At 44.6% G+C, this 26423-nt stretch overlaps 3 protein-coding genes across 7 annotated transcripts in view; 2 read left to right on the plus strand and 1 right to left on the minus strand.

The window, feature by feature from the left end:
• The first annotated feature begins 352 nt into the window (after positions 1 to 352).
• On the plus strand, positions 353 to 6465 carry krit1 (KRIT1 ankyrin repeat containing). Its single transcript, XM_079288494.1, has 17 exons — positions 353 to 529; positions 1119 to 1288; positions 1543 to 1699; positions 1906 to 1989; positions 2073 to 2202; positions 2290 to 2533; positions 2730 to 2845; positions 3040 to 3183; positions 3308 to 3464; positions 3685 to 3792; positions 4302 to 4458; positions 4683 to 4834; positions 4921 to 5087; positions 5212 to 5299; positions 5404 to 5610; positions 5780 to 5896; positions 6071 to 6465. Exons 2-17 carry the CDS (start codon positions 1187 to 1189, stop codon positions 6158 to 6160), a joined length of 2220 nt encoding a protein of 739 aa, XP_079144620.1. The 5' UTR covers positions 353 to 529; positions 1119 to 1186; the 3' UTR covers positions 6161 to 6465.
• Positions 6466 to 8576: 2111 nt separating this feature from the next.
• On the plus strand, positions 8577 to 12903 carry cyp51 (cytochrome P450, family 51). Its single transcript, XM_079288757.1, has 10 exons — positions 8577 to 8820; positions 8913 to 9011; positions 9534 to 9710; positions 9837 to 9963; positions 10211 to 10385; positions 10627 to 10746; positions 11184 to 11376; positions 11793 to 11888; positions 12019 to 12187; positions 12457 to 12903. Exons 1-10 carry the CDS (start codon positions 8659 to 8661, stop codon positions 12633 to 12635), a joined length of 1497 nt encoding a protein of 498 aa, XP_079144883.1. The 5' UTR covers positions 8577 to 8658; the 3' UTR covers positions 12636 to 12903.
• A 3399-nt stretch (positions 12904 to 16302) lies between these two features.
• akap9 (A kinase (PRKA) anchor protein 9) overlaps positions 16303 to 26423 on the minus strand; it is an 81660-nt gene continuing 71539 nt past the window's right edge. For 3 of the 5 annotated variants that reach the window (XM_079288431.1, XM_079288432.1, XM_079288428.1), the window contains 24 exons: positions 25032 to 26042; positions 24541 to 24681; positions 24414 to 24458; positions 24191 to 24331; positions 23817 to 23861; positions 22832 to 23653; positions 22590 to 22644; positions 22313 to 22434; positions 22002 to 22190; positions 21698 to 21865; positions 21435 to 21540; positions 21124 to 21313; positions 20745 to 20895; positions 20227 to 20571; positions 19822 to 20115; positions 19502 to 19734; positions 19127 to 19232; positions 18674 to 18874; positions 18214 to 18417; positions 17857 to 18089; positions 17536 to 17630; positions 17312 to 17444; positions 17017 to 17147; positions 16303 to 16828 (listed from right to left, as the gene is read on the minus strand). In XM_079288431.1, coding sequence (XP_079144557.1) covers positions 16785 to 16828; positions 17017 to 17147; positions 17312 to 17444; positions 17536 to 17630; positions 17857 to 18089; positions 18214 to 18417; positions 18674 to 18874; positions 19127 to 19232; positions 19502 to 19734; positions 19822 to 20115; positions 20227 to 20571; positions 20745 to 20895; positions 21124 to 21313; positions 21435 to 21540; positions 21698 to 21865; positions 22002 to 22190; positions 22313 to 22434; positions 22590 to 22644; positions 22832 to 23653; positions 23817 to 23861; positions 24191 to 24331; positions 24414 to 24458; positions 24541 to 24681; positions 25032 to 26042 — 5205 coding nt within the window. In that variant the 3' untranslated portion in view covers positions 16303 to 16784. The remainder of the gene's footprint in view (positions 16829 to 17016; positions 17148 to 17311; positions 17445 to 17535; positions 17631 to 17856; positions 18090 to 18213; positions 18418 to 18673; positions 18875 to 19126; positions 19233 to 19501; positions 19735 to 19821; positions 20116 to 20226; positions 20572 to 20744; positions 20896 to 21123; positions 21314 to 21434; positions 21541 to 21697; positions 21866 to 22001; positions 22191 to 22312; positions 22435 to 22589; positions 22645 to 22831; positions 23654 to 23816; positions 23862 to 24190; positions 24332 to 24413; positions 24459 to 24540; positions 24682 to 25031; positions 26043 to 26423) is intronic. The other 2 variants (XM_079288430.1, XM_079288429.1) reach the window with 2 other exon arrangements.

A 26423-nucleotide genomic window follows, 5' to 3' on the forward strand; every position in this document is an offset into this window, starting at 1 on the left:
ACTTTATTCAGTCTTTGTCCTGAAGTAAGCTAACCAGCTGCTAGCTGCAGCTAGCTTAAACTCAGTGGTGTCAATAAAGAGGAAAAAGAGAAAACTCTCACAAATATCAGCAGCGTTAATTGAATTTATTTTGCTATTATATACTTTAGCTTTCTAAAATTTATTTGAAAAAACAGCTATTGATTTTTAGGGGATTTAGCAAGTATATTCAGTTATTAAATACTAAACACCTGCAATGACAACATTTAACAACAAAGCTGCCGCACTGAGTCCCCCTCGCCGCCAGAGTCCTCTCTTGTCCGACTGTACTCGCTGTCATGAAACGTAACACGACTCCTCTGTTTGTGTCTGCAGCCCTGCCCCAATTTACAGGCCCGCGCGACTACCGCAACACACACATATCCACTCCGGGAGTTTACCCGGAGCTGTCTGCAGTCTGCGGACTGTTACATTTAACACGCTAAAACTCCACGAGAGCCCGGAAGAGCTGTGTTTGGTCTGATTGAGGGGAAAAGTCACGTCGCTTTCGGTAAGTTTCATCTGCTCAACGAGCGGAAAAGCGGTGATGATGAACGTAGCATCCCGGCTACAGCTGCTGATTCAGTCCAGAAAGTTGATCGTGTTTATTGTTTATTGTGTCGATACAGGTTTGACACAGCAGATCAGTTTAGTCTAAAACATAGCATATGATATACTTTGGGAGATAACTGTTTATAGTCAACAGAGTCTGGTTTCCGGGGCGTAACCTCCCTCTGAACTCAACAAGTTGGTCTGTGAGCTGAATGTCACTCCATTACTTCATGTACAACACTTGTAAAACCTGAGGTCTGCATGGCAGATACCTGTGAAATGCATTACTGTAACACTTTCATCATGCATGATAGAAGTTGCTGTATAATACGATGTCTTAACCACAGTCACGAGGCAACACAGGTGCCTTTACTGTACAATGTTCAAATGTCAAGACAGAAACAGCCAATCCCTACATTTGAGAAGCTGAAATGAGACAGTTTGACATGTTTGCTTGAAATATGACTTAAATATAAAATCGATTATCAAAATAGTTGCTGATGAATTTTATGTCAAAAGATTTATCCCCCTGTGATCTTCTGTTTCAGGGATGCCTCTCCACAGCATTTGGCCCACGTGCAGAAGGTTTTGTCGGGACTGAACAGGAGTCAGCAGTATGGGCAACGAGGACACCCTCGAGGATGTGTTCGTTGCTGTCATCCGCCCAAAGAGTCAAGTCAGCCTGAGCTCAAAGGAGTACAGAGCCAAAGGCTATGAGGTAAGTGTGACAGCCTGTGGCCTCAACATGTAAACCAAACGTTATTCATAGGACATCTGAAATAAAACAAAGGGAAGGGACATTACAGAAGCTTAATGTAGAGTTTGTTCGTTTAAAACTGCTTTGTGTAGTTACTGTACAGCTGTCAATAAGCAGACTTTCTTGAAAATAATGACATATCAACCAACAATATATATTTTCTCTAAACCCATTTACAACTTAAAGTTTCCATGTTGCCTCCGGGTCCTGTGCAGATCCTGCTGATTGAAGTGCCTTTGGAGGGGAAGGAGAAGAAAAGAAAGAAAGTCCTCCTGGCCACAAAGATCCAAGCAGCAGGAGACAAATCCAAATCCATTTTGGATTATGTTGACGAAACAGTCAGACCGATATCCAACAACCAAGGCTTCATCGGTGAGTGTGCGACGTATTTGTGACATTCGCACTCATGCATATTTATAAGACGTCATTTCGACCAGTGGCTTGGGACCTTTGTGGCTTGGGACTCTTTAAAGTGAAGGAAAAGCCGTCTCGTGACCCCTTGTTGTCACAGGCTGCACGTGTTTGAGTTGACCTCTAACATTGGGAGTCACGGATGTAAACACCATTTGGGGTTTCAGGAAAGCGTGTGGTGCATATGAAGAAATTCCCCCTCGATGGAGGAAAGGAGGCCTCGCTTTTTGTTGTGCCAGTCAGTGTTAAAGGTGAGCAGAAAACGAAGAGTCTGTCTCAGAGATTGTAAAACATATAGTTTACATACTGTGTGTTAATAAATCCCTCTGAACAGACAACAGCAAGCCCGTGTACAGTGCCGGGAGCCCGAGCTTCTACTGCTTCCAGGACATCATGCGGGTGTGCAGCGAGACCAGCGCTCACTTCTGCCCCGTCACCTCCAAGATGCTTCTGGCTTTAGACAAGTGAGGATGCGTTTGAAAAGACGGTGTTCTCGGATGAGGCCCCCGGGGGACGGTGAGCTTTAACGTTGCCTCTTCTGGCTTCTGCAGGTGGTTGGCGGAGCAGCACAGCGTGCCTCACGCCATCCCCGCTCTGTTCAGACCGGCACCCGTTGAGCGGGTGAAGACCAACGTCAGCAACCCGGCCTACAGCAGCGAGGGCAAACTGAGTGACGAGGGTCTGCACATGGGCTACACTGCTCTGGAGATCAAGAGCAAGATGATGTCCCTGGAGAAGGCCGACATGTGCATCCTCAACCCGCTTTACGGCTCCGACCTGCAGTACACCAACCGGGTGAGTCGGCTTCTTTTAGAAGCAGAAAATGGATGGGGAGTGGACATGTTTGATGTCAATTATCGAGGGAGACTGGTTGTCTGAAAAGTAGAAATAATTAAAAAAATAAGTGCCCTTTGTATGTAATGTAGGCTTGGAAAATGTGGAATCAAACCTCCCTTGTGTTATTCCTGCTCGTCTGGCTTTTTGTTTGCAGGTGGACAAAGTTATCATCAACCCGTACTTTGGGCTCGGGGCGCCCGACTACTCCAAGATCCAGATCCCCAAGAGGGAGAAGTGGCAACACGGTCCTAACTGCGTGGCAGAAGACAAGTGAGGGGTTATTCTTTCAACATTGCTGTTGTTGTTACGATCATCCTCTTTGGGTCTCATTTCTGTGTGTCACAGGTTTGCCCATGACCTGTTATTTAACCTTTTCCCGAATCCCCTTTCCTTCTTTTTCTTTCCATCTTCAACATCACGCAGTCAAAAAAAAAAAGAAATGACATTAACAAAATTCTCTGCAGGGAGCGTCAGTGGGTGGACGACTTCCCCCTCCACCGCAGTGCCTGTGAAGGGGACACGGAGCTGCTGTCGAAGCTCCTGGACAGCGGTTTCTCAGTCAAGCAGCTGGACAGCGACCACTGGGCTCCCATTCACTACGCCTGCTGGTGAGTCCGACTCTCAACTCTCAGCACGGGAGAGTCCGAAGCATCCAGAAGGTCTTATCTGCTCGGATTCTGGTTTGTCTCGGTAATGCCGACTCTTTGTAAAGTTGAGTTTGGTTCCACCCAGGCACGGTAAAGTGGAGGCGACCAAGCTGCTGCTGGAGAAAGGTAACTGCAATCCAAACTTGCTGAACGGCCAGCTCAGCTCTCCTCTGCACTTTGCAGCCAGAGGAGGCCACGCGGAGATAGTGCAACTCCTGCTGCAGCACCCCGAGATCGACCGGGTACGAAACATGCACGACTCTCCAAAGATGTACAAAACATGTTGATTTTTAACATCAGAAAAAAGCAGAAAAGAATAAAACAAATGTATATATTGTAGAGAGAGAACAGAGAAAAGCATTGTGACTCCGCAACTACTTTTATATTTGATTGACTTGAATTACTACATTTTATCTCACAAGAGGATAACCTGTAAACACTAACTGACTTTTCCGCCAGCAGCACATAGAGGACCAGCAGAAGAGATCGCCCCTTCAGGTGTGTGAGGAGAACAAACAGAACGAATGGGAGGAGACGGTGAAGCTTCTGCAGCAAGCCAGCAGCAAACCTGTGAGTCACACGTCAGACGCTGTAATTACTGTGTTTGTGTTGCAAAACATGCTGATCTCACACAGCTTCCACTTTGCTTTGGCTGGTCGCGTCTTTAAAGTCATGAAAGACGTGTTTATGTTTATTGACATGGTTTTCTCCGTAATGAGAGCCTTTTGTGGCAAGAAACTTATGAAGTGTTTGTTACTTTATCCAAACATGCTCGCACACTCTCAGGTACACTACCCTTCTCCATAAGTAAGGGTTTTCTTTTTTAGAATAATTGTAATTCCCTAATTGAAGTGCTTATATATATTAAGCTAGACTATGTGCTGGAGGGGCATGTAAAGAACTTAGTTTTTAACATATTTCTGTGGCAGTCTGCTGCTCACCAACTAGATGGCGCTACCTCCTAAAGCATAGTCCGAGCTGCGCTCCAGATTTTGAATAAAAAGTTATTTTATTTTTCAACAGAGAACTAAGGTGTCTGACTCGATTTTCGTTTTGTGGTGCGTTTGTGCGTTCCACAGTACGAGAAGGTGCGCATCTACCGCATGGACGGCTCGTATCGCTCCGTGGAGCTGAAGCACGGCAACAACACGACGGTGCAGCAGATCATGGAAGGCATGCGTCTGTCACAGGACACCCAGCAGTACTTCACCATCTGGATCTGCTCAGAGAACCTCCGTGAGTTCGATCAGAAGACATGTCCTAAAATCTCTCTTTTTTTATGTCAGAAAAGTTTGATCGGATGTTGTGGGACGATATTTAGTCCTTTAGAGTGTAAGAAGACAAAATCTTTGTGTCTTTCAACCTCAGAATTTTTTAACATAATGTAAAAAAAAAAAAACCTTTTTTATTTTTATAATTGTTGCTAAAAAGAAGACTGAGGTAGCATTTTTGTGTGTCAGACCTGCAGCTGAAGCCGTACCACAAGCCCCTGCAGCACCTGCGGATCTGGACAGAGATTGTGACGGACCTGACGGTGCTGGATCCTCAAAGGGAAACGCCTCAGCTCTTCCTCCGCAGGGACGTCCGGCTGCCTCTCGAAGTTGAGAAAAAGGTCGCTCAACTTGTATTGTACAAGAAGCTGCTTGATTATAGCCTTGAAATGTGTTCGTTAAGTTACTACTCGCCGTTTTGTTCCAGGTGGAGGACCCTCTGGCCATCCTCATTCTGTTCGACGAGGCGCGTCACTGCCTCCTGAAGGGCTTCTTTCCTGCTCCGGACAGCAAGCTGATCACACTGGCCAGCCTCCTCCTGCAGATCATATACGGCAGCTACGAGAGCAAGAAGCACAAGCAAGGGTTCCTCAAGTAAAACACAGTTTCAACTCACATTTCAACCGAATATTGCACTGACCTCATATATGTTAACATGAACCTCTTTGCTGAGTTGTTGTGTGAAGTAAAAAAAGCTGTTGTGTTTTGTTTTCAACAGTGAGGAAAACCTGAAATCAATTGTGCCGATATCCAAAGTGAAAAGCAAAGCGTACCACTGGACCAACAGGATTCTGCATGAATACAAAGTACGCCGGACGTATTCGTTGTAGAAATTCCTTTCTTAGCCTTTTAGAATGAAATCCCACTGCTTGGCTTGACGGACAGGCTGTTTCTCTACCCTCTCTGACAGGCCCTGAGCACCAGTGAGGGGGTGAGTAAAGAGATGCACCACCTTCAGCGACTCTTCCTGCAGAACTGCTGGGACGTCCCGACCTACGGGGCGGCCTTCTTCACGGGCCAGGTCTACACCAAGGCCAGCGCCAGCAACCACAAAGTCATCCGCGTCTACGTGGGGGTCAACACAAAGGGGCTGCACCTCATGAATATGGAGACCAAGGTATCCTCGCCTTTTATTCGAGGTTTTAAATTTCAGCTCTACACCCAGTTTCCTCATGTTATCTGCAAATTTAACTCATTCAAATGAATAAATTAAAGATCTTGAAGATCAGAACTTGCTTAAATATATTCAAAAAAAGAATGTAAATGTTTATTTCTTCTTCTTCCAGGTCCTTCTCATCAGTTTAGAGTTCAGCACATTCATGTGGCAGCTTGGGCACGCCGACCAGTACTTCCAGATACACAGCGGGGACAATAAAATGAACTTCATCGTGCACACAAAACAGGTAACTCTGCCAGGACGTTTCCAAAACTTCTCCAAACGGCTCAAAGTTGTTTGAAGAATATTTTATACAAATAATAACTGCAACCAGAGTGCATTTATACGGCAGGATATTTTGGTGTTGACATGATGTTAAATCATAAACACTGCCTCACTTGTGTTCATTATTTCCTTACAGGCTGGCCTTATTGTGAAGCTCTTGATGAAGCTCAGCGGACAGATGACACCAAATGATAAAAGCGTCACGGACAAATATGCTTACGGCTGAAAAACTGTTGAAGAAACCTCAGCTGCCATAGATCCCCGGTGCAGGTTCGTCCTACTGACTGCAGTACTCCGGACAGAGGAGCAAAGTCTCTCCACCAGCGCCTCATTTTGTATATTAGGCTGATTGATATCTTTTACAACCTCAGTGTGTATTTTCACACGTCATATATTTTGAGTGCATGTAAATATGTTTATTTAATGTTGTTTTAATAAACTGATGTATGAATGAGGATGTATTTGGAGTTTGTGTTGTAAAAATTTGAACCGCATTATGTTTTATGAATATAATAAATGAACTTAAGTGATTATTAACTTAAGTGATTCATCTTATGAAATATTAGGCCGATGCAGAATTATAACATGACCCGCTGAGGCAACTAGCTGTGAATTGAGGGAAGTGAAATAATCAGGAATGATGTGGATTGTTGAAATCCTTCTAGAAAATAATGTTCATTTGATATAGAGGATGCAACCATGACACAAACTGGTTATTAATAAGCAAGATGTGCATATATTTTGTGCATCTTATCTCACGATGAAGCAAGGAATCTCTGGAGAACTGCTCATCCCATCTACTTCACACTTGGCGGGGGGTGTATTGCGAGGATGTTGCTTTTTCGAATTTGGAGCCGAGCGCGACACATTCGGCGGTTAGCAGCTGAGGCTGAGCTTCAAGTCTCTGCAGAGAGTCCAGCATGTCGTCTGCAGCGGGCAGACAAGCGGCTCTTTGCAGTTCAATTTGGCTGCTAACGCTAAATGAATGCTGGATAATGTAACAAGTGGACTTTTCTTCACTTCCCTGGAGCCTACAGGAACAGCGCCACTCTACCATTGCAATGCAAATTGTGTACTTGGGTAACTTGAAACTTAACCGCCATTCATTTAATACTTTGTCACCATCGCTGTATCAAAGCAAGCTACTATTATTAGCCTATGTCTATTTAATATGCTGCAGCCAGTACTACTTGCACGACGTTGTGTTTTTTCCCCATGCTGTGAGTAAATTCCCCCGCAGTAAGACTTGATACAAACTTAATAACACCAATAACGTTACCGCCAGCAAAATATCTCCGCGGATTGAATCCATGCTCTACTTTATAACTGTGGTGGAAATGAACCCTGCTGAGGGTATTTCACCGCTGTTTCCAGCCATGAACCCTGATGAGGGTATTTCACCGCTGTTTCCAACCATGAACCCTGCTGAGGGTATTTCACCGCTGTTTCCAACCATGAACCCTGCTGAGGCTATTTCACCGCTGTTTCCAACCATGAACCCTGCTGAGGCTATTTCACCGCTGTTTCCAACCATGAACCCTGACCTGAATGTGTTTTCAGGCCTGGATTTGGGAATTTGGGGATTTGGCCTTACGCAATCACAGTCATGCTTTCTTTTCACCCGTTCTCTAACTGGGAATGTGGATATTCTAACGTTCCACAAATGTTCGTGGGACGTTGTTTTCCGAACGTCCGCGTGACATTTTTCAAACAATGACAGAGTGTTCCCCAAACGCAACAATTTTTGGTTCAATGATCCACAAACGTTGCCTGAAGGGCAGTGTTAATGTGGTAGAGCTTTCAGTTATATGATGCTGGATAGCTTCATAATAATGTATCATATTCTAATTGTTGTATTTTGTGAGTCAAATCAGAATCTGCAGTGTAACCAGTAACATTTCTCCATCAGGTAAATGTAGTACTACAAGGTTTCTTTTCTCTGAAGTAGAAGCTATTCAGCTGAGTTGCAAGCTTCTGCAAGTTATTTCAGAGTACAATGAGTTCGAATAGTAACATAATAAAGAAATCATGTTATATAATAAGTCTATGGCTGTTTAGGGCCTTTTTAGTTGGGGGTCCTCATGCCCAGTTTGCCTGGCTTGCCTTCTGGCAATGGCCATATTTCTTCTGGTGAACCAGACTGTTTCTGAACGTGAGCAGCTGCGACTTGGGTGTGTGATGCAACTATGTCATCGTGTATTACTGAGGACCCAAGGAAGCGCAGTGTTGAGTGGGAAGCTGTTTGTATGAGCAGAGACTGCACTAGTATAATATGGAACATAATGCTTATGTTGTGTGGCTCATTATGGCTATTAATGATATCATATTAAAGTAAAATGGAAAGCCCATGTCATAAAATGTAAATCATAAAGCCTACTTTATTGACCATGTTCTCTCAGTCTATATGCCAGATAGCTTTTTCATATTTTATTCGGTCAAAAAGAAACTTTTGAAACCACTCGCAGTATTATCCCAAAAAATCCTTCGTGTCATGTGTTGGTGCTGCTGGAGTGACATCATATAGCAAGACATCGCTTCAGGCACCGGCAGCCAATCACAGCGGCGGCTTCTTGACGGACACGCGGTCGGCAGCCAATAGAAAGCCTCCGTTGGTCAGGCGGGGGCGGGGCGAGTATTGACAGGTAGGGAAATATTACCAACGTCAGATGCGCTGGACATTTACCGGCTGTAGTGGGACTGTTGTTCAGAGAGGAGGAAGTTAACATGTCTTTCCACTTGTATGAAATGAGCAGTAAACTGCTCGGGGACACTGTTGGGACAATGAACGACAACCTGACCTCCGTGCTGCTGGCAGCTTCTGTCATCGCTCTCACTCTGGGATATCTGTCGAAGTTGCTGCTCAAACCGTCCTCTGACAATGATCTGGTAAGTCAGACCAAACTTGCCAAAAATGGTTGTTGAAATTGCCAGCTCGTATTCATATTGCGCTCTCACTTATTGCGTTTCTTTTTTTGCAGAAATATCCACCATACATTCCCTCCAGCATCCCCTTCCTGGGTCATGCCATTGCGTTTGGGAGAAGCCCCATTGAATTCCTTGAACATGCTTATGAAAAGGTAAGTGTTGCAGTAAGAATGACAAAACAAATGCACTGTTCCAGTTCTTCTTCTATGATATAAAACTAAATGTTCTGGAGTGTTCGTCACAAAACAAGCGATGTGAATAGACCTTGAGAAATGATGTTTTATCTGCCAAATGATTGATCAATTTATCGAGAAAGTACTCGACAGGTTTATTGGTAATGAAAACAAGTGTTAGTTTCAGCCTTATGTTGCGTTTTGCACACAAAAGAAAAGCTTGTCTCTACCTTATTTTACCTTGCACACGTACACACCTGCCTAAAGACAACACAAAGTATACTTGTGACACCAGTATGGACGTGGTTTATGACCAGCAAATAAAATAAAACTCAATTCCATTTAAATAAGTCTAAGAAGCCGTAAAAGGCTGAAATTATACATGAAAAAAGCTAAAACAGTAGAGGAGTTCGATTAATTGTCTTGCAACATCTCAGATTTCTATTGTCCCGAACCCTCCAGTTGTGTTTTAACCCTTGCATCTCTGCTGTCCACGCACAGTACGGCCCTGTATTCAGCTTCACCATGGTGGGGAGTACGTTCACCTACCTGCTGGGCAGCGAAGCAGCCACGCTGATGTTCAACAGCAAGAATGAGGACCTGAACGCAGAAGACGTCTACTCCAGACTGACCACCCCAGTGTTTGGCAAAGGAGTAGCTTACGATGTGCCGAACCCTGTGAGTAAAATCACATATATCAACAAGCAAAAAGAAATAAGATCCAACCAGGTTAATAAATGCAACAACAACAAAAAAGCCTGAATATTGCAGCTATAATGCATGCTTTCTTTAATGTGTTTGCAGATCTTTCTGGAACAAAAGAAGATGTTGAAGACCGGACTGAACATTGCTCATTTTAAGGAACATGTGAAAATCATCGAGGCAGAGACCATCGAGTATTTTCAGAGATGGGGAGACAGCGGGGAGAGAAGTAAGATCCAAATAACTTGATTAAAACATGAATATTACAACATTAACAAGTGACATAATTCACTTTTGATCAGACTACTTCCAGCTTGTTTTGTGGAGTTTGTAACTTAACAGTTATGATGAGTTGTGCGGCCTTATATTGAGTCCAAACCAGCACAACCTGCATTACCCGTAAAAACAGATTTTGAGTAATGAGAAATCCCACATTGTCTGTTCTGACTGCATTCACTCTTTTTGTTTTGTTTCAGACCTGTTTGAGGCCTTGTCTGAGCTGATCATCCTGACGGCCAGCAGCTGCCTTCACGGGAAGGAGATCCGCAGCATGCTGAATGAGCGAGTGGCCCAGCTCTACGCCGACCTGGACGGAGGATTCAGCCACGCTGCCTGGCTCCTGCCCGGCTGGCTGCCGCTGCCCAGCTTCAGGTAGGACACGTCTGTGGAAAGAAAGACGCTGCCGAAAACATAAACTGGAGCGATGGCACAAGAGAAGTCCAAACGTTTACTGGAACAGTCATTCAAAGAAGAAAAACCCATCCATACATAAACACGATTTTTCAGATGTACAGTATGTTCACCATCCCACCTGATTGGACTCTACCTCATATGAGGATGTATTTAAAATGATTAAATGATAACACAAATGTTACTATTTTTCTTTGCTCAGGAAAAGGGACAGAGCTCACACAGAGATCAAGAACATCTTCTTCAAGGTGATTCAGAAGCGCAGACAATCTGAAGAGAAGGTGGACGACATGCTGCAGACCCTCGTCGACGCCACCTACAAGTAAGATCGCTTCAGTGTCCGAGGACAAACGTGTCAAATGTAAGCTCATGCTGGCGGATCACCTATTTAGCCTTTTCACATTTAAATACATTATTAAATGACATAGACTTTTTAAGATAAAATAAAAAAACAACCTTTCTCGACCTTCGTGACTCTTTTGTGAGCTGCAGGATGGTAGAATTTTCTAAATTATTTAATTTTTTTAAATTTTATTTATTGGATATAATACTCTTTCTGTAATCTGGTAAACCATATTACATCACAATGGAAAAGTGATATCCCAGTGTTAAGTGTCTGTTGCTAAAATGACCATCAGAGAAAATCAGTAAATAGTCTGAAAAGGTGTTTGTAGAAGGCTCTCTGCTAAAACATTTAAAACATGTTAACGGCCCTTTAAACCCTCGCCAGTTGTGAAAATGACCCTGTTCACTCCTCAGAGACGGACGACCCCTGAACGACAACGAGATCTCGGGGATGCTGATCGGTCTCCTCCTGGCCGGTCAGCACACGTCCTCCACCACCAGCGCCTGGATGGGTTTCTTTCTGGCCAGAGACAAAGCTCTGCAGGAGCGCTGCTACGCCGAGCAGAGGGCCGTGTGTGGAGAAGGGCTGGAGCTAGACTTCGATCAGGCAAGGCTGACTGTACCGTGTGACAGCACAAAATTGTATCATGTCATTTGCAATGAAATCATAAGTCACCATGTCGAGTGACCAAACACAAGGTGCTCCCCCTCCTGGTTGAAGTGATTTATAAGGAACATTGTGTGACGAGGTTTTCAGGCACCTGCAGTTACATTGATTGTAGTCATCAACACTACAATCATCAATACAGATCACATTTTCTTAAAGAAAATACAGCAAAAGTCACAGATTTAGCATCAGAACAGACTATCTGCTGCCTTCTGCCACCGACTGAGTAACAGCTACTGAGAATTACAGATACGCTTCAAATGTTTTCTACTAAGTAAGTGTTCCTCTGGGCTGTTCTTAAGATTAAACTAAGTAACAGTCTGTTAATCCTCATATTGTCCTGTTGTCATCCTCAGCTGAAAGATCTCAGCTTGTTGGAGCGCTGTTTGAAGGAGACCCTGCGTCTCCGCCCGCCTATCATGACCATGATGAGGATGGCTCGCTCTCCACAGGTAAGAACGCCCGTCTAGTTATTTTGGGGTATTTCTTTTTACAACAGCTAAAAAGAAAATAGTTTCCCCTTTATCATTTTAATGCCCCATATCTCAGCACGGCGTATGTTTTGCTACTTCGTTCTCTCAGACTGCAGCAGGATACACCATCCCTGCGGGCCACCAGGTCTGCGTCTCCCCCACCGTCAACCAGCGTCTGCAGGACACCTGGGTGGAGAGGATGGAGTTCAGCCCTGACCGCTACCTCAACGACAACCCTGCTGCGGGGGAGAAGTTCGCTTATGTGCCGTTTGGAGCCGGTGAGAAATAATCTGTAACTTAGTGAATACAGTGTCTTTCAGGAAATAAGTTATTTCTCAATAATTAACATGACAAATGGGGTCAATTGTGTATCATAATCAACAAATTGCTGTTAACGTTCTTGTGCTTTCGCAACTTGTACTTCAGTTTGCTGTCGACAGCATGTTTTTGATATTAGCTGTTGAGCACACGAGAAACTAAATTATGTTCAAGAATTGCTTAAAAAACCCTCCAAATCCAAACTGAACCTCTGTCGTCTGCTCTTCAGGTCGCCATCGCTGCATCGGGGAGAACTTTGCCTACGTCCAGATCAAAACCATCTGGTCCACTTTACTGCGCATGTACCACTTTGACCTGGTGGACGGATATTTCCCCACAATCAACTACACCACGATGATTCATACCCCTCACAACCCCGTCATCAGATACCAGAGGAGAAAACAGTGAGAGGCGGGAAGAGGAAAACAACTGTCCAACATCCCGAGTGTTTGAACTGAAGCTCTGACGTCCTGGGACTTGAATTTAGGAACATTTCGATGAACATTCTTTGCGCTGCTTGAATGCCCAACTGTTTAATTTCCATGCTTCTTTCAGAACTCTTTTCCCCTGAATGTCAACAATTGTTGAAACTTGTGTTTCCAGAGATGGTTACACCGACTGTGTGACTCGGACTTGAACACATACGCTGATATTCACAATGTGAATTCTTAAAAATAAAGTGGTCAGAAATAAGGTTACTTGATGGGGAAACATGTGTTGAGTGAATAAAGCCCAAGCCAGTTTTATTCAGTGAATAACTGTAAAACACGGCAGTCCATATTCTAGATTGGTTTGGGTGGAAGCTTGAGTTTTTTCTTTTAATAATTATCCAGTGAACTTAATGTCTGTGTCATTAGACAGGCAAGTGAAATTGCGGCCTTAGTTGCATTAAACACAAGCAGAATAACAGTGTCCAAACACCTCCATTTTCTCTGTAGCTTTTACTTGATTCTTGTCTTCTATTCAAGTATTTCTTTGAGTTGAAGCATTTTCGTTGAAAAGCATCGGCTCAAACTGATATAGTCTGGAGTAAAATGTTAAATAAGAGGATTGGTGTGGAGCCCTGAACACACAACACCTGTCCTCGGCGGCCATCTTGCAAAATCCAATGTTGGCAGTCAAGCTAGCAACTCTTCTTCTTGGTGCAGAACCTCATGGTGCACAGGTGAGACAAGCGTCTTCCGATAAGAACGCTTCATAGCATGCATTTCCTTACTGAATGGGATATTGTGAACATGTGTAGAGGAAGAAAGTCTCAACCCGTTGCAGATTGTTTATGCATGTCACAAACTGCAGTCTTTTCCCAAACATTACGGGTAAAGGTGGTGTTGATCTTATTTATATTTACCCATAGTGATAATACTTAGTCGTACTTCCCTGTGTTACTTTTAGCCCATAGTATTATAATATATTATAGGATACCTACAGTACAAGATATTGAGTTTTGGGGTCCACTCTCAAGTGAATTTGTAGGCTTTTGACAAAAAACGACTATTAGTATAGTTAAACCCTAAAAGCTTCACGAGAAAATGAACAACCTTCATCTAAACATTTAATTATTCTGATGAAGTTTGTACCATAATTGTTTAATTTAAAAGAGTCAGAAAACGAAAAAATAAGATAATGTTGAGGTTCACAATAAAACACTGTTGCTGCAACGTTTGATCTTGAATCACCCAGAGAACCTGATATGTAGAGGGGGGAAAGGAGCAGCGACACCTTGTGACAAGTGTCGGTGCTCAAGTAAAAAGTCACTTTACGCCAAAGAGTAAAATGTACAAGTGGTACTGTGTTCTGGAAAGTACCGGCCCACTTCAAGCTCTATCAGTAATTCACATTTAGAAAGAAAAGATGTTAAAGTAGTTTACAACTGTCTGTTTATTGTTAAATGAAAGCTAAATAATTACCAGTGAAAAATGTTTACTATTAAAAATATTCATGCGCCTGTTAGGGATGATTGTCACCTGTTTGTCATTATTGTTTATTCGCCCATCGGCACCTTATTAACCAGCACCTAAAATACAATTTTTAACATATTTGTAACTTTGTTTGCTTTATTGATCAGCTTCAGTGTTGTTTAAATCACAATTTAAAAAGATACCAGCACTTCTACTTTATATTCACCAAAACACCAAAGATATGTATTTATACTGTGTATATTCAGTCAGAAAAGCCAATACAGTCAACTTCATTTTGATTATTTATTTGATTCCAAATAAATTGAAGGCAAATCACTGTCAAAATCTTCATCTTGCTGATGATAACATACTTGACTAAGGTTTTGAATGCAGGACTTTTACTGGTTGTGGATTGTTTCATCAGTGTGGTATTAGTACTTTACTGCAGTGAAGGATCTGAATAATTTTTCAGCCACTAATTACTTGTCAGTGATTTTCAGTTTGGGAACTCACTTGGCAAACAGTTAATAAACAGTGGTTAGGGTTAGGGGCTCCAGATCCTTGAGCGGGTCCAAATTCTTGCTCATACTATGAGCAAGAATTTGGACCCAGTCAAGGATCTGGAGCCAGGGTTAGGAACCACTGTTTGTATAGTAACTGTTTGCCAAGTGAGTCCTGTCCAAACTTAAATCACTGACAAGTAATTCACTGCAGTAAAAGTACTAATAACATACTGATGAAACAGTTATTTATGTATTTCTATGTATTATTTATAATCCATCCAGTTAAATTAGAAAACTGAGAATAATAATTTGTTAAAATATAATTGATGTGTACTTTATTTGATTTGACAGTTGTTGACTACACAGAGACGTTGTTACTACTACTAGGCTTCTTGAATATATTTATATATATATATATGGCAGTAAATAGCGCGAGCTAGATATTATTGTAATGTTTCGGACCTTTGCCCGAGGAGATTTTCTCGATCTGGACCTTTTGTAATTTTAGTTGAATACCCCTGTTCTAGGGGGTGCGCGAGAGGAAAAATGTAATGGTCTAATGGTGTAATAATTCATATTAAATGTAATTTTCACAAAGTAAAAACATGAATGAAGGAAACATGAGAACACCAGGACACACATGAGAACTCTGTCAAGCTACATATTATGCAAAGTGAACATCTTTTCTTCTACATAGCTGTCCTCAGTCTCATCTGCTTAACTTGGTCATGGAGGCATAAACATGTAATAGAGATGTTAAATTAACAGTGAAAACTCATCATAGCTTAATTTAACATCAGTATTCATAATTACACTTCATGTTTACTTCTCCTGATCTTTACCTCCTATAACAAGGTCCATAGGGGCATCTCAATAAATTAACATGTTATATTATATTATATAAGTGTTATTTACTGATTGTTTTCGTGTTGGAATACATGTTAAATATTTAACTGCCAAGTAATAATGCGTGTTTGATACTTACATTTTTTTTGCATAAAATCATACTGGGATGTTTGCTGAAATTGATAGGATGGCCCTACCTAGAACATTTTGCACCAGCCGCCACTGTTTGAAAGCTCATATTTAAAATAAAATTCTCCCGGGGAGCATGCCACCGCACCCCCGACAGGGTTTCGGTTTCGGGTGCTTGTCACCTTTTTCACCGCTTATGAGTTTGCAGGTATGGCTGTAAGCCCCTAGTGCACAGAGTCTGAATTAAGAATCAGCTGTTGTGGGATGTTGCCACACTGTCACAGATCATTTTCCTTCAAAAATATCTCAAATCTTAAAATGAACTAAAACAGGATATTTGAGGACATAAACTTTGTTGCCGTCACTTAAACTTTGAACAAAGTGTTTTAAAAGTCACCTGTACTCATTAAGAACTTTCCACCTGGACCTCGTTGAGTTAACGAGCACTGATGAGAGCAAGTTAAACTGCACAAGCTGCTTTGTTGTTCATAGGATTTGAATCAAACTGTTAAATGTCTTTTCTCATTAAAGAACATATTGTGCTCATGACATTTGGTTAATTTAGTCCCTTTTGTGATGTTGACGCCAAACACTTGACGCCAAATTTAATGAGTAACTACATTTCTGTACAGCAACCTTTATCTTTTAGTCAGTGGACATGAAGAAGAAATGAAAAAATACACAACTCTTTCAAATAATGTAGTCCTCTTTATTTCAGTTTTTGACAAAATACCCAGAAAATTCAACGCTCCTACGCTTTACAAAAATACGTTCTCTACAAATGTCCTCTGTAGTCCGTCTGGCCTAAACAAAACACAGTGTAGTGTAGAGCAACCAGTAGCAGCCTCCTTAATGATAAACCCAAACATTCTCTACACAACGCTCCACCCATACAACACAAACATATAAATTAATCACATGGTCTTAAATTAGCATTTGACAAATATACATGATTACAGTTCATCCACAACAAAGAGGCAGATTCATTTACAAACATAGCCGTTTTTTTTAAGTGCTGGCGACAAAAAGCCTGAATACAACATGTCGTACACTAATAAAAAAAAACGTGTTTTGGTCCACATGGAAAGATACAGTCCACACCAGAATGATAGAAAACAGCAGAGTGCTCAGCACGAGAAAAGGCAACAGAGTCTCTTCGAGCCAACGTAACATGGCAGCGTCTACCTTCTCAAGCCAAAGTGCAATTGAGCATACGAAGAAGCACCTGCGGAGAGAATAAAAGGTAGTTTGGTCAATTTCAAAATGACTTTAGAGTTAAAACAATGTGTTTGTGTGCCTGTGTGAGAAAGTGTTTTAATATGCGGCTGTTTATCAGGTTAATGAGGGCATTCCTTTTAGTATTAAACCATTACATATGCCGATTTCGTGTTTACTAAATGCAAACCGGTCTACCTGAAGTCACATTCCCCAGCCTCCTCTGCAGCGCCTCCAGTCTGGAGATGTAGTCGGTGAGCGCTCGGTCGGGGTCGTAGCTCTGCAGGTGGGAACAGGTGAGAGCTCCGTGGTCTCCGGGCATGTGAAACCTACACAACACAGACCTTTCAGTATCAGAACTGACACAGCATGTCACTATTTTATATTATGACATTAATATAAAATGTGGGCTGATAACTTGTTAATTTTGCCATTTTATAGACTCATCTAGATGGACAGTAACTGTTCGTTGCATCCCCATTTTAAGTTGTACCTGTGTTGTGTGGAGGAGACGGCTGATCTGGGGGATTCCCGTCCACTTCTCCCCCTGCCGCTGGAGACTCCTCCTCCTCGGTACGTGTCCACGCTGCCCGGGTGAAGATACGGTGAGTCTCTCGCCTCTGAACCTGAGAGGGGAGAATAAAAACGTATTGAGCATCACTCCTAAATGATACTCTCTACCGTGTAGAAGCAAAAACCTGATATTGTTTTGGTTACCTAAAATCTGTGCTGCTCCGTTCTTGTTAACGCTGCAGGAGGTTGTGGAGCTCATCCCCGTCGCTTTGTGCCACCGCTTCACTAGGAAACGCATTCTGAGCAGAAGATGAGCAGGTTTTACGTTTAGAAAATCTAATTTGTTGTTAAAGTGGAAATCTTGAAGATTTCCATTTAAATAAACGTCTGTTAAGTCAGTATCGACGAGGAAGGTAACACAATGGCGATGGACCGTGTCCCAGCCTTCATTCAATAAGCCTTATTTAACATGAAGAGGTTTTGGAAAGCACTGCCGAAAACAAACACGGAGCTCCGGCTGCCTACCTGGAGAGGGCGATAGAGACTCGGACGGCAGAGCGGAAGCGCATCAGCGCCCGGCGTCGCTGGCTGAGGGCCTCTAGGCCGGGGAGCGCCGGCTGGCCGCCCATCCTGGAGAGGAGCGACAGCGTGGCTTCCTCGCACTCCTGGAAGCCGCCCAGCAGTAACAGCAGATACTTCTTCTGGTAGATCAGAGCTTTGCGGAAGCTTTCTGACCTCAAGTACTTCCCGTACATCCTCTGGAGACAAAGGAAAATGAGTAAAATGATACGATTACAAAGAGTGTTCTTGGTGGAAGTTACTACAAGCAACTAACTACCAGCTCCTCAGATACAAGCTGAATCATCAGCTGTTTTAGCTGACCTTCAGTGCAGCATTGTCAGCCTCAGGTCCCGTTATCTCTCGCAGGACGTCGGTCCTGATCTCCCCTCGGAGTCGGGCCACCTGGGTCTGGGCCAGAAGTAAAGCTTTCTCCAGACGGACCTTCTCTCTCGTCCAAGCCTCCCGCTCCTGGGAGAGTATCATCACCGACGAGTCCGCCTTCGACACTCCTCTCCTGTTGCTGAACTGCAGGACGAAATTAAACAATAGAATTTAGTCTAATTAGAGTGTTCTGCATATAATGACAAGAGATGAAAAGCTAAAAATCAGAACAAAACAAAGTATATATATTTCAGCTTTCCACATCAGGGTACTTCTAGTATCTTATCGTTTTGGCTGCCACAGCTCTGGTACACAATAATACTGATTTCAGTGTTTCTAATATTTATGATAATATCTGTCTCGTCATCTCAATCAGTCGTATTTCCTGCCGTGTACTCACACTGGCGCCTGATCCCGGTCCAGCCTGCCGGTAGCGTCGGAGCTCTTCCTCCAAGCGCAGCGTGTGGTTCCTCAGATCGTTCTTCTCTTCGGTGAGACGGCTGACAAAACCGGTCAGCTCGGCGTTCTGCCTCAGCAGCCGCTCCGTCAGGGAGTTGGAGGAGCCGCTGGCGGAGCCTGCTGCCAGCAGGGAAACACTCTGCTGGGAAACACACAAAGCAGTCACAACCACGTGGGGTCCCGTCAGATTACAGACGCTCGGAAAAACAAAGAGTTGATTCGAGCTCATCAGCGAAGCGGAAATTCTTCTTTTGATCAAAATGTGTCCACCAGTATGAGAAGTGTCTACTTCTGCGTATCATAAATCTAAACTTAACTCAGCCACAAAATCCACAAATATTAAATAAAACATTAGTAATATACAAACATAATATTATAAATATAAGTTCCTGACCTCGGGGACGGAGGGTAGACCTGGGGATTGCTGCAGCATAGTGATGACCTCATTAACAGTGGACTGCACCCAAGATAACTCTTCACTGTCGACCTCAGCAGTCAGTCTACACACACACACACACACACACACACACACACACACACACACACGACAAACATTGGGTTAATTCCATAAGGCTATATTAGACAAGTCATGCATGTAATAGCACATTTATGGATTCTGTTACAACTTATTAAGTGTTAATTAAGGCTGTATTAATGCTGCACAGTTTTTTTTTGGCCACTTGGTTGCAGCAGAACAAGCGGTTGATATCTTCACCTCAAACAGCTGATATGGAGAACTTTTTAATGTTAATATAAAAACATGAATTACCTCCCCGTATTCTTGCTGGCCATGCCGTGGATGTTGGAGAAAATGAGGTGGAGTTTGTCCAAGATCTTGTCGACTGTACGCCAAGGACCGCGGTGAGGTCCGCCGCTGTGACCTGCTGGAGAGGCCTCCAGGTGCGGTGACGTGGTGGGGCTTGCCGACTGAACATTTCCGCTCTTCTGCTGGAACACCCAGTCTTTGGTGCGGTCGGTGGACTCGCTGTGCAAGACGGCCTGCTGTTTAGGAAACAACAGCACAGCTTCAATAACAACGTCTGAATAGAAGCACGATGAAATAAATACTTAAGAGCGTGCGATACTCACACTGTCGCCCTGCAGATGTCCGCTTCCCTCCCTCTCTCCTCTCTGCTCCGCTAACTGGTTCAACCTCTCCTCCAGTCGCTCCTTCTCTCCCTCTAGACTCTTCCTCCTCCCCATCTCTTGCTCCAGCTGCTCTTGGGCCTCAGACATTTGTGCTTCCAGCCTCTCCAGCTGGGCCCGAGCCTCCAGCAGCGCCTCCTGGTCCCGTCTCGACCTCTGACTCCCCAGAGTCAGCTCCTCGTCTTTCCGTACCACCTGGAGCTTCTGAGCCTCCACTTGACTGAGGAGGTGCACCACCTGGAGGGGAAAGATGAGGAAGAAATACAAGACATTTTGACAATGATTCATAATATAATCATCATTTATACTTTTTTATCCCCCAGATAAATTCTGTAGAAAACACCCCACCTGTGCATGTTTGTCATCCAGCTCCCTCTGCAGTCTTTCCAGCAGACTCCCTTCCTCGTCGAGCCCCCTCCTATCCACCTCGTCCCGCTGCTCACTGGAGGGGCCGCCGTCTGAGGACACACCCGTCCGCAGCTCCCGCTCCCTCCCCAGCGCAGTGCTCATCTCCAGGGCCTTGGCTCGCTCCGTCTCCAGCTGGACCTGGGACTCCTGCAGGCGTCGGTGGAGGCTGAGACGCTCCTGGTCGGCCTGCTGGGAGAGCTGAGAGGAGGCCTGGCGCTCCTGTTCCAGGGTCACGGTCAGCTGGGCCACGCGGCTCTTCTGCTCCTCCAGACTGAGGTTCAGGTCCTGAGGAGGACAATGGAAACACACTTGCTTTTAGAATGACTTCTTCAGTCTAGAAGAGTTATGGGAAAATATAACTAGTAGATGTGCCTTGACAGCTAATTTGTGGCTGGTTAGCTTTCAAGTCAGGCTAAAATATTCCAACATACAAAAAGCACCTGTGTGAAGGCTCTTACCTCCAGTTCTTCTCGTTTACTTTCCTCGTTTTTCCCGGTTCGACACCTCTCCTTCTCCATGGCCCACTGAAGATCTCTGCTCTTCTTCCGGTCCTCGGTCAGCTGGTCATTCAGTGCATCCACCTCAGCAGCCTTCTGTGATACCTCTGCCCTGTTGAGAGACGTCAAGGAGTTGAGCCGTGATGGATACTTTAATCCGATAGAATTGTTTTTGGTTTTTTTAAAGGTTGGTTCCTTCAAGACAGTTCAAGAAATGCCTGGGAACTTTGTTGCATGAATTAACACCCTCTCGCTCTCCTCATGTGTCCCATCTATAGCTCTGCTGTAAACCCAAGAAGAATCCAGGTGTGTTGGCCACACGTCTGTGAACGTGTCTAACCTGAGTGTGTCCAGCTCTTTCAGGTGTTTGTGCTGAGCCTTGAGCGTCGTCTCCAGCTCCAGTTGAGTCTGGAACAGTTCACTCTTCAGCTCCTCCACCAGCAGCCTGCCTGCCTCCGCTGCTCCATCAGCTCCTCCTCCCTGCTCCCTCACGCTACGTTCACTACCCGATGATGCAACAGGTAGGGCACCTGAAGGACAACAATCAGAGAACGTCAACACCAGGACCCGCTACTTCTAGTGAGAAGATATCAAAATGCTGGAAGAACATCATCAGCAGAGCGACAGTAGTTTCTTTTTAAAATGGTTCACCTTGATGAAGTTGCTCGAGTTGACTTCGGAGCTGATGAATCTCAGAGATGAGACCGGACCTGTCCGCAGTGTGGAGCGACCCCATCGCCTCTCTGTGCTGCGTGTCCTGGATCAGGATCACAGAAACGTGGTTACTGACCAGCATACATCATAACCAAAGGAGAGGAAAGTCAAGAGAATTCTTCATCATCTGTGCCAGTACTGGATTGTAAATGAGATGTCTGAGTGTATTCCGGCCATATTATAGAGTTGTTCTTTCGGACCTGTTCAGCCAGTCTACGTTCCAGCTGATTGAGGTGGATGATGGCGTCGCTGGTGTCCAGAAGGTCCAGCTGGCTGTAGAGGGCGCTCTTCAGCACGCTGCGCTCCCTCATAAACACCTGCCGCACAGCATCCAGCAGCTCCGCACGCCAGTCCACACCGCCAGACGTCTGCAGCATGTCAGACACACACAGATAAAGACACAAGCACACACACACGCACAGCGAAGACGAATGAATGACAACTTGAGCTCTGACAAACGGTAAGCAGTGTTTTTGAATACTGGTGGTGGGGGGGTTCTGCTACCTGTGTTTCTCTGTGTGTCTGCATCTGGGTGATGAGGCCTTTGAGGGACTCCACGGTCACCAGTAAGGCGTCTCTTTCCTTCAGCCAGCCTGGGACGTTGAACTGGCCGCCCGGCTCGCCCTCAGTGAGCGGGAGCTCCGACAGAGAGAGCACCTGCATGCCCTCCTGGTGCACCTCACGGAGCAACGTCTACATACACAAACATTCTTTTCTTGTTCATTTTCATCACCATAACAAATAAAATCCTAATTCAGTGGAACCATGTGTCGATGAGCTCTAGGACAACGTTTCTAGTCGGGGGAAGGTTGTACCTTGATCCGGTCAGGCAGTGGATCATCAGCCTCTCTCCTCGCGCCCTCTGGAGTCGACCTGAACTCCTGCTGCAAGCTCGGGAAGTCAAATCCGGTCCGCTGGCTGTAGTCTGAGCTGCTGTCTGAAAGGTGGAAAACAATTGTCTTGAAACTAAAATTCTGAAAAAGGTTTTTCGGTATTACCAATGCTAAAAGAACCGTGTGAAATGAACACAGCCGTGACAAACTAGTTCATGCATTAGAAATAAATGCACTGCATCAATGAGTTGTTTCTTACCACTTGTGTAGCCATCTTTGAACAGCGACGTGGGACGGTCCCGTCTTGAAGGGGCCTAGAAAAGATCAACCACGATTCAGATTCTTCCGTTCACTGTATCACTCAAAGTGATAACACAACTAAAGTACATGTACTGAGTATGAAACACCTTTTTAAAAAAAAGCGATTTAAAGATTTGACTGATATACACTGGGCGTTTTTCTCAATTTTTTATTGTGTACGCTTTCTTTTCCTGTCCTCACCTCGGTGGAGCGCAGCTTGTCGATGACCGCTTTGAGGGCCTTACACTCGTCCTCCAGAGCCTGCGCGTCCGTACGAAGGCTCTCGCTCTCTGTAATATGCCGAGCCTCCATGTCCAGGATTTCTGCAGCGTGAAGCTCCTGCATCTGTCCAATCTTCTCCTGGAACTCTCCGATCACCTCCTCAATCTCGTCTTTGTTTGCGGACTGGCTTTCCGGGTCGAGGTCGGACATCTGGAGCGGATCCGTCTGCGTGAACGAGTGCGTTACCGCCACCTGCTGCTGCTCAGAGCTGCTGTTTAGTCGAGAGCTGTGAGATTTGTTGGACGACTGGCTGGAAGCGGCAGAGTTCTTCCTGGAGACGGATGGTTTATCTTTGGCGCCGCTTCCTTTACCAGCGGGCTGTTTGCCTCCTTTCCTTTTAGGCTGGGTGGTGGAGGAGGAGGAAGCAGAGGACACAAGCTGAGGAGAGGGAGCTGGAGATGGAGGACCAGAATCCGCCGTCTTCATCAAGGCCGTTCGTACCTCCTGGAGCTCCTCTTTGAGCTTAGAAATGGCGAGCTCACGGACGTGTAGTTCACTCTGTAGTTTCTCATTGTGCTGCCTGTAGCTGTTGAGCTCTTGTTTGGTGGTGTCCACATTCTGTCTTAACTCCTGGAGCTCCTCTTTGAGTTCAGAAATGGACACTTCACGGACTTCAAGGTCCTCCTGAAGTTTCACATTATAATGCCGGGAGATGCTGAGCTCCTCTTTGGTGGAAGCCGCATCGTTTCTGGCCTCCTGGAGAAGCTCCGTCATGTTGGCTCTGCTTTCTTCAGCTTGTACCTAGAGGGCGATTGAGCGGGTGGTCAAATACTACACATACAGGCAAGTATCATATTAGTTTTTCATAAAAAAAAACAACAGATTAGTTTTGGAGAAATATGCTGATGATACTGCACATCATATTTCAGTGCAGAAAAATGAAGTTAAAACATTTCTGACTCACTTCAACAAGTTCTCCTTTAAGGTGAGAGATGGTGATTTCCCGCTCCTTAAAAACACACAGTTGTATGTAATTAACATGTTTAAAGAGGAACCTACACACATGTGCTGTATATATGTTTCGTGATATAATATAAAAACAAGAGTTCACACACTTAAAGAATAGTTCATTAGAACATTTTGGGAAACACAGTTATTCCCTTTCTGAGAATTAGAAGAGAAGATTGATGCCCCCAAATCAAAAACATCAATTTCAAATGAAATGTAAAATGACAACTTAAACATAAAGAACACTGTTTGTGCAGAGGTGAGGTTTCTACAGATGAATGTCACTGAACTCAGCACCCATGACAGGACATGATCGCTTTGGCTCTGTACCTGCAGCAGCTCATGTAGCTTCTCCAAGCTCTCCCTGCAGCTGTTCAGCTCCTCTTTGGTGGCAGCTGCCTCACTTTGAGCCTCCATTAACTCCTGCTGAAGCTCAGACACCTTGGTCTCCTCACGGCCACCAGATGATACCTAAAGCCACGTGAAGTTTAAATATTAGACAAGACTTTGTTCATAAAAAATGGAAACTGTTGTATCAAATCTTCGTTCCTACCTTTTGAAGTTGGCCCTTTAGTCGCTCTATTGCAGCAGTTTTGTCCTGGAAGAAAAGCACATGTTTGTTTGTCTCACCACACTAGAAATAATCTCCAATGTACGAACACTAAGAGGCAGTCACATACTTGGAGCTCCTCCTGTAGTTTGCTGCAGCTCTGTTTGGAGCAGTCGAGCTGCTCTTTGGCGGCCGAGGCCTCGTTTTTGACCTCCTGCAACTCCTGAAGAAGCTCCGACTCAGCAGCCGGCTGCTCATCAGCAGAGGACACCTGAAGAAAAGGTCACAAAGATTCAAACTTATGAGAGCTGTATCGGGCAAGAGACAACATAACATAGCCCGAGAACTGATTACAATGACTGCATTGGGTTTTCACTGGTGAACCATTATTAAGGGTATAGAGATAATTCAAAAACATGCTCCAATAAAAAACAAAAACAAAGATTGTACTCAACTATAAGTGTGCAAGTGTAAAAACAAGCTTATATTTGTCCTTTTTGATGAGATAAAAGCTTTTAATTTCTTATCATTAACACTAAATTTTAATTGTGCAGGATGTTTTCTAGACCAGGCTTCAAAATATTGACCTACTCCTACATGACATATCGGCCAAACTCTTACCCCCACAGCCGGTGACGTCTTCTGGTGTGTCCTGGCCTTCATCTGACTGAGCAGATCCATGAGCACGGCCAGCCTCCTCTCGTACTCCAGCACCTCCTCCTCAGAGCTGGAGAGCAGCTGCTTCTGGAGCTCCTGGTCCTTCTGCATCCCGTTGAGTCCCACCTCCAGCTCCCGAAGCCTCTGGGTCAGATGAACCACCTTCCCTGTGGGCACCTGTCTCGTTTGACCAATTCCACTGAAATCCATTTGGGGAATGCCAAAGTCACCAAAGTCGTAGACATTTGGGTCAGCGGGACTCTGCTGGTCCTGGTTTTTTTTGGATCCTTGTGCCCGCTGTTGCTGGAAGGCCTCCAGTGTGGCCTGGCTGACGAGAGCTTCCGCCAGCTTCTCCCTCAGATCTCCCTCTAGATTAGAGACCCTCTGTTGGAGACCAGCTGCATAGCTTTGCGTTTGCTCCACGAGGAGGAGACAGCGGCTCAACTCGCCGTCCTTCTCGCCGAGCTCGTCCTCGAGCTGCTGGATGCGGAGGTCCAACTCCTGCACTCTGGATGTCGCACTCTGCTCTAAAGCTTGAACTTGAGCCTGCATGACCACCAGGCCTGCAGTTTTCTCTCTGAGCGCGTCCTCGAGTTTGCCCTCTGAGCTCTCTATTTTTTCCGTTTCAGCCAAAGCTTCCGCGCTCTCTTTCAGGCGCAGGTACGTCTCCAACAGCTTGCTGTGCTTCGTTTTGAAAGTATTCATCTCTTTGGTGGCCAGGTCCATTCTCTGCTTCATTTCATCGTATTCCTCTTTACTTGGCCCCGATACGGCGCTCTCTGCATTGGTGTCCTCGTCTTCCTCTGTGGCCTGCTTTGGGTCGATATTGGCCAGCTCCTGCTGAAGTCTGTCTATGACAGCATTCAGTTGGTCAAGCTCCTCCTCATTATTCCTCTTCAGGTGTTCTTGTTCACTCCGCAGGCACTCCACCTGGGACTCGAAGTCTTTAATCAGCTCGCCCCTGTCGTCCATTTCCTAAAGAGAAATATGCAGATATTCTTAAACCATAAAAATATCAGATTTGAGGAGTCCATAGCTGTCCCGCTAGTCGGATAAACCTCTGAGTCCCTTTTGTGCTTGAGGAGTCTTTGGAGTTTTCAATGGCTTTTGTATTTTAAATGTCTGAAATTTATCAAATTGTAAAAACTCTTCAGAGACTCAGAGGTTTAGTAAGCCACCTCAAATGAGCAAATGATCACCCCACAAAAGACGAAGGTGCTGTGGAATTACTTACCGAGACAAAACAAGCAAAAACAACCCAAAAAAAAAATGGAGCAGACCAAAATAAAAGTGCACACGAATGAAGGAAACACACACACACACACACAGACACAGACACACACACACACACACACA

Source organism: Melanostigma gelatinosum (assembly GCF_949748355.1).
Source record: "Melanostigma gelatinosum genome assembly, chromosome: 17".
Classification (NCBI taxonomy): Eukaryota; Metazoa; Chordata; class Actinopteri; order Perciformes; family Zoarcidae; genus Melanostigma; species Melanostigma gelatinosum.